Below are 12,812 nucleotides of genomic sequence, written 5' to 3' on the forward strand. Positions count from 1 at the left end.
TTTTCAGTAGCAGCTTTTGCTGGACGATAGTTGACAATAGCTTCGTATATCGTATAGTGTGAGCTTCATACACACATTTTAGGATGTCATTTATTCTCATTCATTATGTGATTTATGAATTATGATATCACTTATATAATATGAATCAAAATAATGCATTCCATAAATCATAGGGCTTTGGTTACAATGCTGTTTATTTACATAATACATCTACTCCCTGTTGCATCTTATTATACAGTCATTTTCTTCAGGTATACATTTAATGTGCTATTGATAGGCTGTTAATTCAATGCCTTGCTCTTTAATGCATTATCAAATTGTGCATTGATTAACTTGTGATATTTGTTATATATATATATATATATATATATATATATATATATATATATATGAATGGCCCTTAATGGAAACACAGTGCATATGTTTGATAGATACGTTTACTATGGAGGACCACAAGAGGCATGCAAAATGTAATGAAGAACTTCAATATTTAATAACTACCTGGACAATAAAAATAGCGATTAATATATTTGTTTAAAAATTCATTAATTAATCTATAAATTAATAGACAAAGTTACAAAAAAGCATTATGTAACATTTTATTAGGCAGTAAAAAGTGAGATTATAAAAATAATGTAGATATGAAATATTAATCTATTAATAAATAGTTCAAAGTAATATAACAATTTACAAAAAAAAAAAAACATTAAACACTCAATAAGTTCATCATTTTAAATTGCATTTATAAATTCTTAATTAAATAATGGAATTTCAAAATGTATTTCAAAAAGCAATTTAAAAAGAGAAATAAATAACTGGATTTATAAATTGAACTACAAATGCAGGTTTAATTTAGGCATTTAAAAGGACATTTCCGTTTATCATTTCTGTTTTCATTTTCCCGATGGTTCTCCTTATTCTTTTCGCTATTCGATTTGCTTTTCATTTTAGCCTCTCTATTTAGCTTGTCCGTGACTCTTTGGGTCCTCACCCGAGATCTATAAATCTGCGCATGACGTACAATCAGAGCCAATCAGCGAGCTTGTTACATCCACCTGGCCATAGCTAATTTGAATTTCTCATTTGACCATTTGCGAGGACCCAAAGAGTCACGGAAAAGCTAAATAGAGAGGCTCAAACGAAAAGCAAATCGAACAGCGAAAAGAATAAGAAGAACCATCGGGAAATGAAAACAGAAATGTTAAACGGAAATGCCGTTTTAAATGCCTAAATTAAACCTGTATTTGTAGTTCAATTTATAAATCTATATATTTCTCTTTTTAAATCGCTTTTTGAAATACATTTTGAAATTCCATTATTAAATTAATGCAATTTAAAATGATGAACTTATTGAGTGTTTAATGTTGTTTTTGTAAATTGTTATATTACTTTGAACTATTTATTAATGGATTAATATTTCATTTCTACGTTATTTTTATAATCTCACTTTTTATTGCCTAATAAAATGTTACATAATGTTTTTTTTTGTAACGTTGTCTATTTATTTATAGATTAATTAATGAATTTTTAAACAAATCTATTAATTGCTATTTTTATTTTCCAGGTAGTTATTAAATATTGAAGTTCTTTATTACATTTTGCATGACTCTTGTGGTCCTCCATAGTTTACCACCATAATAGTGTTCTCAGTGAAAAAACAATATACATTATAAATAGCTGCAGTTAACTGCATCTTCCTCTCTGTGTTTTGCTATAATTCATAAAGTGGCACAGCGGGACCTCCTGCCTGCGTGCTGACGCTTACCATTGAGATTTAGCGTGAGCCCCCCGCATACATTAAACCACACACGTACACAAACACACAGAAACACACATAGGGGGCTAATGACGCAGCTCCAGACGTCAAAGAGCACCTCTCTGGGTTATTAACCGCACCAGCATGCAGCGTACATATGTCCTTTCACAAATGCTCTTTCTTAATAAACCAATTATTGCATGTATGCAAATCTTCATGCTTAATACAATTAATCAGAGCGGTCGACTGTTTATTGTGCACTCAGCAACACAATACCAGATGCTGGCAAACAGGGCACGGGCAATAGCAGGATCATTATGAGTCCCTGATCTCATTCATTGTATTTGACAGGCTTTAATGTTCCTGACTGTGTGAAGTACGTTTGCATTAATGTGCCTTTGGCTTCGACATGTCAAGATAGCACACAGCATTGATAGCCAATTAAATGTTTTGTCCCAGAATTGGACTGTCATTATCGCACACTGCCCCCTGCTGTATTTATATAGGAAGTGCTCTGTATCTGCTCTGAGGAAATGTGTTTTAGGGGTTTAAATCGAAGATCTGTACCTGCCTAGTCTGACATAACAGTTAAATGAAAAAGCAGTTGAAATATTATGTCAAGCATCATATTGCTGTTGCCACTCTGGTTTGTTTCCTGCCTAAGAAAGTTCCCAACATGCACAACATATTGCTTATTGCTTAACAGTAGTAAAGAGGACATTTACCATAGACTATTCTAATAGCGCCCCTTGTGGAAAAGCTGAGAATTAAAGTTGTAGTTGAATTTGTACAGCTGTCAGTGTTTACTTATATACACTGTAAAAAAATTATGTCTTAAATTAAAGTTAAAGTTTAATCAGAATGGCACAGTTGCAATGTAACACATCAGAAATATAGAAATACACAATTTTTTTCAGTATGTATGTGGGAGAAGACATAATGTACCACTTGCAGATGTTAATATGGGTGAGATTACTGATACTGAAATTGTCCATTTCTCAATATGCGTTCTTGTCTGTACTTGTGTTCTTGTGAAACATCATCAGTCGCTGCCCAATTACTCTTCCAGTTTCACATCAAGCCAAGTTTACATTCAATACCCTTTTATTGAGGATGCATGGATAGGTGACTTGTGTGGACTCGTGACAGCCAAGTTTTACTGAATGCATTTAGCATAAACAGCAATGAAACAGAAAACCTGCATAGTATTTAAAATGTTATCGTCTATGTGTCACAAAATGAAATTTAAATGTAAGTTTAGGCGAAAATATACAGTACTTCAAATCTGCGGTGGGTTAGTCTATTTTAAAATTTGCTTAAACGTTTTCGGAGATGCGAGTCCCAGACTCATCACGTCATGTCCTTCCGAAATTTGCCCCTGGCCCTGATGTATCGTGTCTGATGGTCAAACATGAGATATAATTAATTCTGGCTATATCTCAGAAGCAATTTTTGATCTCATGAATTAAAAGTCTCAGAAGTGCGCTCTCAGTCCATTTTCTTTAAAAAAATCCAGATAATTTACTCACCACCACCTAAAATGGTGATGTCTTTCTTTTTTTTAGTCGAGAAGAAATAATGTTTGTTTGTATTTTGAGGAAAAAATTCCAGAATTGTTCTCATTTTATGGACGTTAATGGACTTAACACTTAAGCGAAACGATTGTCGTTTTTGACAAGAAAAAAATACTTTGAATCCACAACTTCTTGTCTGTCTCTGGTCCTGTGACGCGCCAGCGCGACTTCACGTAATTACGTAATGACGTGGAAAGGTCACGTGTTACACATATGAAACGCACATTTGCGGACCATTTTAAACAATTTAAAACTGACACAAAGACATTAATTAGTATCATTCGACATACAACAAGGTCAGAACGGTCCTCTTTCTCCACACTTGTAAACACTGGGGCGGAGTTTCGATATGTGTTTCTTGATATGATGACGTATTACGTGAAGTCGTGCTGGCACGTTACAGAACCAGAGGAAGATGAGAAGTTGTGGTTTAAAAGTGCATATTTTTTATTTTTCTTAACAACAATAACAATCTTTTCACCCTTATGCCTCGTTTGGGATCGTTTAGAGTCCTTTGAAACTCTGTTGAAACTGCGATTTTAAACTGCATTAAAACTTTTAAGTGTTAAGTGTTGGGGTCCATTAAAATGAGAAAAATTTCCTCAAAAAACATAATTTCTTCTCGACTGAACAAAGAAAGACATCAACATTTTGGATGACATGGTGGTTAGTAAATTATCTGGATTTTTTTTAAGAAGGTGGACTAATCCTTTAATCCTTGCGTTTTTCTGAGTTTGTTCTCGCAAGTTTGCCTGACAAGACCGGTCTCCACAAGAACACAAGTCCGTTCTTTGTGTTCTTGGAATTGAGAAACAGCCATTGATTTAAAGTTCATCACCTGGCACTGGCAAGTTCTGCCAGTTTTTTACACCCCAAAGCAACATGGCTTTGTCATGATTTGTGATTTTTCAGCAGTCCAAAACCGGTTTCACAGACAAGGCTTAGCTAAACTAGTCCTTAGTTAAATTAAGATGATTAGGCATCTTTTATACACATCCCTGAGAAAAACATAGACAAATCAATGTCACTGGCATATTTTAAGATCTCTCAGTGCAAGTTATTTTCGTTTGAGACATGTGTTTTAGTCTTAGACTAGCCTTAAGCTTTGTCTGTGAAACCAGGGGTTTATTTAAAAGGCTGTCATGATTTTGTGCTGTTGTCAGTCACTGTGTTGGAGCAGCAGATTATCTTTAGCTTGCGGTTTCCAGTAAGGATAACTGTAGATTTTTTTAAAAAAAAGTTGCCAGCCAGCATTTTTTATGATTTTCACAAAAGTTGAACGCCTTCCATAAAGTGTTCTTCTTTAAATATCTAAACAAAATACAAAATATCAAATGAAAGAACAGACCCTCTGCTTTAAAAAAAAATAAAAAAAAATCATCCTACCTTCATTAGTTCTCTTTTTATCACATCTCAAATATGGATAGGTTTCTTCAAAAACACAAAATTTTGAGCAAAAAGCTGATGTGATTGCATTTTGTGAAGGACTTTTGATAGAGACAAGATGGAGAGTGATACTTAAAACATACACTGAGTTCTTTCTGTTACACGTGAGGCGTTACTTCCAAGTTGTATTGCGCTACCTGGTGGATAATAGCGGTATTGCGGAAAGCCAAAAATTCTCGTCATGGAAGGGAAGCGTTTTTCTTTTAATTGACGAGTTAACTCGTCAATGGCGGGGAAAGAGTTAATAGATTTAAAGGTACAGTATGGGTGTTTTCGCAGCGTCTAGTGGTAAGATTACGAATTGCAACCAACCTCAATTCGAAAACGCAATGAGAAGCTACGGTAGCTGCCACAGGAAAAACTTGTCTATAGGGACAAACCGGCTCATCTTTTTCGTATCGACGTCATCTTTCCGTAGACTTTGTACGCATCTTCTTTACAGGTACTTCGCGCACGCATCTTTCTCTCTCTCTCTCTCTCTCTCTCTCTCTCTCTCTCTCTCTCTCTGGTTCTTCTCTTTTAGTTCTCTGTCTCTTTCTTTTAATAATGAATTTAAATGAATGTGATAAGTTATTCAAATAAAAGCAATCTGTTTGCTCTACTTTATTTAAAGCTGACGGAGTGCTAGAACTAACAAGCCGTAACTTAAGAAAATAACCGTAATTTTTACCCGTCTTTTAAAAAATTACACTGTAAACATCAGTTACAGATTGAACTTGTTTTTAACTTGTCAAATAACCGTGGTATAAGCAGGATAATCCACGGCTAGCCATGCATTCAAGGATTTTAATGCACTAAGCAGAGGCTTTGCGTCGGGTGGTTCTTCGCCTCTACGTTGTGCATTAAAATCCTTCAATGCATGGCTAGCCGTGGATTATTCCTTACACATACACATGTCCTGATATAACCAAGGCCTATACCTGTGTTTATATGCCTCTTCGTGATTGTATGCTTTAAATTAAGTTGAAACAATGTAGTTAACTACAGTATGTTGATGCAGCAACTAATTCTTTATTAGTAAAAGAAAAATATGTAAAGACTTAAAGGTGCCAAAGAATGTTTTGAAATAATCTCTGATTTCTAGATAGAAGGTTTATGGCTTTATTAAGTGCAAAAATGATCCAGAGACAGTTTTGTCCATTTAGGAATTGCCCTTAGAATGAAATGGTCTATTATTACCTTATTTGGAAGGGTCATGAATAATAATGTGGAGCTCGGCTCTGATTGGCTGTCACTCAGTAGCTGGTAGCTTTCAAAGCAAACCAACCTTATATGTTTGTGCCTGTATCAAAATAAGATGCATATTGTTAGGAATAAACAATTGTTTGAAGATTGTTAATGTACGTTTCTGAGTGGTAAATGTTTTTTTTTTTTTTTATTATGGACCAGCATAATGTCAATAGTACAACTTCAGCCTAAACGCTAACATATAGCATTAACTACCATATAACAACTTTGTTTTTAGCATTGTAACAACATAGTAATTAATTTAATGTGTCGTTAATTTAATGTGTCCTTTAATGTCGGGGCATTCATCTCGACTGTAACGTCACAATTGGTGTTATGTTGAGATTGGTCTGTTTTCCAGCAGTCTTTTGCATACATGTGGTTGACAAAAGAACGAGGAAACAATCGTGTTTGAGGCTCACGATATGTTATTACTCTTATTTTTCAACTATGCCTAGATAAATACAGTTTTACATTATACAGCACCTTTAATAAAATTATGACCCTGAAAAAAATGAATATCGAGTAATACGTCAATAATACTGCAGCCTGTTAAAATGGTGCATATATACCGTGTGTAAACATTAAAAGAGGCACATTTAAAATGCATGAATTACAGTTTCAGTCCTCCTCAAATATCCTGAGGCACAATGATTGTGAATCAATTTGTCTGTTATTTAAACCTTTAGCCAGTTACCAGTCCAAATCTTTAACCACCACCACCAAACGTATGTAAGCAATACATACATTGATGACGGGCCTTTGAATTATTAAAAAAATAATGCACATCAAAGATGGTAATGCGGTACGACACAAAGTGGAGTGTGCATTATTTTCAAATAATTCAAAGGACCGTATTCAATTATTCCTCTTATACCACGGATACCACAAACATCACTCTTGTGGTTATTTTAAGACATTTGACAGGTGTGCGTTTATCAAAAAAAAGCATACCCATTTAACATTTCTTAACCAATCAAAATAAAGCATTAAACAGCGTTGTGGTATAAAATGATAGTTGTATTGAAAAGGAAAGTTTATCTTCCCTCCCTGTGTTTTTCTGACAGTAAAAGAGTGATTTTGCCCAAACTACAGGGTCACACCACTGATCTTTGTTACACTTGATGCAAACCTCAATTAGATTTCAATAAAATGACCTTAATGACTTTTTAAAATATAAATCTCTCATATTTTGAGGATTTGACACCGTAAATGTTCAACTTTACATCAAAGTGCTTTGAGCTCAGGCACATGGATTCATGGGCGGCCGGTAATGCATCAGCCGCCTGTAAATTCCTCGTAATCTTCACGCAGGAGCCCCGACTCCTCTTATCTTTCCCTCGGGCTCTTTCTTTAATTTCCTTTCAATTAAGATCAGCTGCCAAACACGAATGCAGAACCTTCTAGAACATGTTGGGTGAGAGATACAGGGCAGACGTGACCGTAATGCCGCAGTGTAATTGAAGACAGAGCTCTGTCATTTGCTTGTTGCCATATTTACGTCACAGGAAAGAGTTTGGCAGCGCCGTTCTGCACACTTTGAGGAATGCGGCTTGGTGCTTTATACAGTTTAGGTTTTGATGTATTTAATGCGAACCTCATGACGAAATGTCTGACTGTATTTTGGTTAAAAATTGACAGTTATGTTCTGCACAAATATATGACGTAATACATGTACACTCTTAGAAAGGATGTGTTAATTTTTTACACATCTTTGTGCGTTAAGCTTTTAACACATTATGTGTCATTTTAACACATTTTGTGTTAAAATATAGCACAAGTTGTGTTAAAAGTAACACAAAATGTGTTGTTTCAATAATAACACTAAATGCGTTGTCCCAGAATTAACACTAGGGTGTTGTTTTTAACACATTCGTTCTAAGAGTGTAGCTACTTATCCTGCTGCGGTTTATTTTTTATATAAAATCATCAATTAAAATTAGGACAGCAAATACTATGATAAGGTATTAAAGTTACATTAAATAATTTAAGTATATTATTATTATTATTATTATTATTAAAATAAACAATATTAATATTTACCTATATGTGTGTGTGTGTGTGTGTGTGTGTGGGGGGGGGGGTATTCTTGACCTAAAACTGACTGAAATGCTACAAATGTAGTATGATTGAGTAAAGCAGTAGATTATGTAATTTCTGCTCTATACTGTCAAACACCAGGTGGCGATATAGATTAATAAATATTTCTCAACAACAGATTATGTGGTGTAATGTTGAAAATTAAAAGAATCTTATTAAATATCTGTTTTCTTTCCAGATTCGAGGATTCCTGTCAAGATTTGACAATGTTCTTCCTGCAAGTTTGGCGTTTGACAAATGCACTGCATGCTCATCGATAGTAAGTCACCTTCTTGTTTTGTGCTTAACATACAGTGACTCATATACTTTATTAAAACATTATGCAATAGCTGATTAAATGTTTGTGGAACAAAATTAACAACCTAAATAAGATATCTGTCTGTAAATAAAATTCATATTGCTAACACGCGCATGCAAGGAGTTGTTAAAGCTGAATACTGTGATAAAATATTAAAGTTATGAATATAATTGATAGATATTTGCAGTATGGTTGCGAGTGTTTATGTCACGGACGTCTGTGAGTAGTTACGTCTGAACTGAAATGTTTTATCCCGCGGACATCTCAATCACTTCTGCATGTGTGGATATGTCTCTCGCTCTCTTTCTCTCTCTTTCTGAAACAGTGTTTTTTTTTAACTCAACCTCTTTCTTTTTTAGTGGCTCTGTGGCCACTCCCTACACACACACACACACACACACACACACACACACACACACACACACACACAATATAGTGAGTTTAAAGTTTCCCCTTCCCCCTCGCTTTTGCTGACGATTACTCATTAGTTCTCTCTCTCTCTCTCTCTCTCTCTCTCTCTCTCTCTCTCTCTCTCTCTCTCTCTCTCTCTCTGTTTTCTTCCTGCTGTAAACATAAAAAGCTCATAAAACCTTTCAGATCCTCACACTTTGATGCAGGAAACTGTGTGAGGTATTACATATGCTGGGGTTCCTGTCCATCTCTCTTAAAGGTATAGCTCACCCTAAACTCACATGTTTGTCCTCAACTACTTGGTCTTGTTTCAAACCTCTATGAATTTTTAACGAAGACTTGAAAGGAGTCTTTAGGCACTGTTATATTATAGCAGTTTATAGTGATCACATCTGTCAGTCTCCAAAATACACAAACACACCATTAAAGAACCATAAACTTTATATAAAGTCTCCTTAAGTTCGGTTTTGTGTTTGAGGAAGAGTTTGATTTTTGCAGATTTTCACGACTCAAATTTCATTGCCCATTCTGCTCATCTTATCTGTCACGTGGTATTCATCATGTGCTTACCATTGTGTTTGTTTTTTCACATAATTGAAATTAAACCTTCATTGTGCTGATTTCATCTGAACTCAATGATGGAGTCATATGGATGACTTTTAAGTTACTTCTTGGATTAAGACAGACAAAGAAGTGTTGTTGGGCTGGTTTTCGGTTAATGAAAACAATAAATGCTAGGAAATCTAAATAGACCTACATGGAGCATCTGTGATTGTTAGCGTTAGTTTTAGTTTACTCGTTATAAAGCACTTGCAGATGCATTAATATATACGGTCATGGGGACTGATAGATGACAATGTGACTCTTGTGTATTTTGGTCATGCTGTAAGAAGGAGACACAATGCTGAAAAAGTTCTGATGAAACTTCATCCAGCAGTCTCAGATAAACTCATTAAAAAACTGTGACCCACAAACATTTGCAAACACATCATCGTAGGTGTTTGGTAAACACTGACAATTTTTGTTTATTTGTTTGCTGTTTGTTTTAGCTGACAGGAAACACATGTAGTCTGATCGTCTCTGTAGGGATTTTGACTAAATGATTCCTGTCAATCACCTCGTGAATGATCATGATCAATGTGATTAAATGTTACTAATCTTATTCTCTGTTATCGTTAAAAAAATCTGATTTCTGTACAGTATTTAAGACTATTTAAAATGTCCTTATGAAACTAGAAAAATTACAGATCTAATGCCAAAAAGCAATTTATTAGCTGTCTACCTAAAATTTTGTAGTAAATTATATGTGACCCTGGATCACAAAACTAGTCATAAGGTGACATTTTTAAAATTGAGATTTATCTGAAATAATAACTTGAATAAATAAGCTTTCCATTGATATATGGTTTGTTAGGATAGGACAATATTTGGCAGAGAAAATCTGGATTTGGCTGCAAAAAAATCTAAATATTGAAAGCATTGCCTTTAAAGTTGTCCAAATAAAGTTCTTAGCAACACATATTGCTAATGATAATGAATTTTTAATATATTTATATCTTAGATCATAATCTTTACTTGACTAGGGCTGTAACAATTAATCGCGTGTCCCATCAAAAATGCCTGTCTGAAATCGATTCTGAATCGCAAGGCTGCGATTATGTGTTTCATGCACAGCTTGTGCGTGTACTACAGCATTTGGTCAGTAGAAAGTCCTTATCAATCTAAAATCATTATGAGTCGGAGTCGTTTATAACGTGCATTTAAAAAAGCAACACTTGTTAAACAAAATCATTCAAAATATTCTTTATTATCATGAAAATACCTGAAACAATTTGATAAATATTCCTGTAGACATTTCCTGGAATAGCGTTCGTAATACTTCTTTTGTGGCACAAAGGAATTTTCTGCACGAGAGCGCCCCCTGGCTTTGGGATGTGCCGGGATTTCAATGTAATTCATTCAAATTAATTCATTGGGAAAACTCGCATTTGCACGATTAATTGTTACATCCCTAATTTTGACCCATATAATGCATTGTTGGCTTTTGCTACAAATAGAGGTCCCCCTGTAAAACTGAAGTCAACGAAAATCGAGCAGGACCAAAACATTTTACAGCTGATCGCTGTCAAAAAAGTTCAGCAACGACGTCCCAAGAATGACAGCAGCAATGACAGTGTTCTTAATAAGTGTTTTGATTAATGCCATTAGTGTTTTAATCAGTGTATACCACTAGTCAACTAAATGAATATAACATGACAAAGATGAATGCACAATTATTTATTGATTCAATAGATTTATGGCATTTTGATGAAAAAAAATCAATTTTTATAATAAATCTTTGAAGATCAAATTATGGATTTGAATTTTTAATGTTATAATGTTTAATGTTTTAATGTTATAAGATGCAATGTGAAAGTTTGTAACAGAAAAAAAGTGGTTTTCATCTTGTTACTTTTTTGGTAGAGAAAACCCATTTTTACCCAAATTAGTCAAAATTGATTTACTGCGTTTTGGAACCAAACTCTTCAGATATACACATGCTACTTTTGACTGGTTTTGTGGTCCAGGGTCACACAAAAATAATTTGCAATGTGAAATGATCACAGAAGCAGTTAGAGCAGGCAGACATACAGTAGGAAACAGTAAATGTGTTGATTTATTATAAAGTTGTGATCTTGAATGATCCATAGTAACAGTAGTATATAACAGACACATGCTCTTAATCATACAGTACTGGAACCCTCGGATCGGCTCTCTGATCTCTGATCTGGCCTTCATCCACCCGTTGCGTATTTGCGATGTTGGCCTCCGTCAGCTGTGTGCGACCACGAAACCATGGCAACAAAACACTCGAGCCATCAGGCAGAAAAACGCTTGTAAATTAAGAGACTTTGCTTTTTCTCCGTACTGAAGACAGGCCAAAACAATGTCTCTTTGAAATAAAACACTTTAACACGTGACGCAGGACCTCGTATCTCCAGAAGATGCTTTGAAACCCAAATCTGGTGATACAGGACCAAGATTCTTTCAAAAGTAATTAAGTGAAATGGATTGTAACTTAATAAATCAAACCTACATTCTTAATTGTAATAATAATAACATATTTAACTACTTGCTCATCTCTACTAAAAGGACCAGCTAAAACCAGCCTAAAGGTGCGTGCGGTCACACTAGACTTTGAGAATGTGAATATTTTTCGTACGTTACTGCGAATATGGGCGGGGAGTAGTTTGTCAATATAAGATCTATTGGTTTCATCCATGACATACCGGTTTTGTACTGGTCACATATGTCCACGTGATACGAATTTGCAGGTTAGACTTCACCACACTTGAATTTTGGTACGCAGCAAACTGCAAAGTATCGTCGCACGAGCTTGCGTTTCCTGTCTGATGCATTAACATGTGTATGAATAACGAAAAGTCTAGTGTGACCTTCCCTTAAGTTGGCTGGTTTTAAGTGGTCTCCCAGCCTGTTTTTAGCTGGTTAAGCTAGCAGGTTGGTTTTAGAGGGTTTTGGCCACATTTTTAGCTTAAACCAGCTTCTTTCATCTTAAACCAGCTATGACCAACCAGACAGCCCTGGAGCGCCTCACTGCAGAACACGACATCCAAGGGGCGGGGATCTCCTTTAGCTGCATTTTGATTGGATGACATAAGTTTTTCTTTTGATGGAAAAACAAACTTTACTCTAATACCCTGCAAAAAATGACTTTCTAAATTAGTGTTTTTATCTTGTTTTCAGTAAAAATATCTAACAATTTTTAAATCAAGATGAATTTTCTTAATGAGCACAATGACCTAAAGAAATAAGTCTAGTTTCTACACAAAAATATATTATTTAAGTAGCCTGGCTAACACCACACCAGTCTCATAGAGAATAAGACGTGGTCTGGGAACCACATGTTTATTTTCTTGTATTTGAGGCGTGGTTTACGAATGCCCAGAGCTGTTTAATGGGCGCTACAAATGTCTATCAAATGCCTCTGTACGTAGATCAT

The 12,812-nt window shown here is 34.9% G+C and overlaps 1 protein-coding gene across 1 annotated transcript in view; it reads left to right on the forward strand.

Annotated features, from left to right (window-relative positions):
• Positions 1–12,812, forward strand: part of atg7 (ATG7 autophagy related 7 homolog (S. cerevisiae)) — a 121,096-nt gene that overhangs the window by 60,666 nt on the left and 47,618 nt on the right. Inside the window, exon 18 of the mRNA XM_073875759.1 lies at positions 8,282–8,362. Within this exon, the coding sequence (XP_073731860.1) occupies positions 8,282–8,362 (81 nt within the window). The remainder of the gene's footprint in view (positions 1–8,281; positions 8,363–12,812) is intronic.

Source organism: Misgurnus anguillicaudatus, chromosome 14 (genome assembly GCF_027580225.2).
Source record: "Misgurnus anguillicaudatus chromosome 14, ASM2758022v2, whole genome shotgun sequence".
Classification (NCBI taxonomy): domain Eukaryota; kingdom Metazoa; phylum Chordata; class Actinopteri; order Cypriniformes; family Cobitidae; genus Misgurnus; species Misgurnus anguillicaudatus.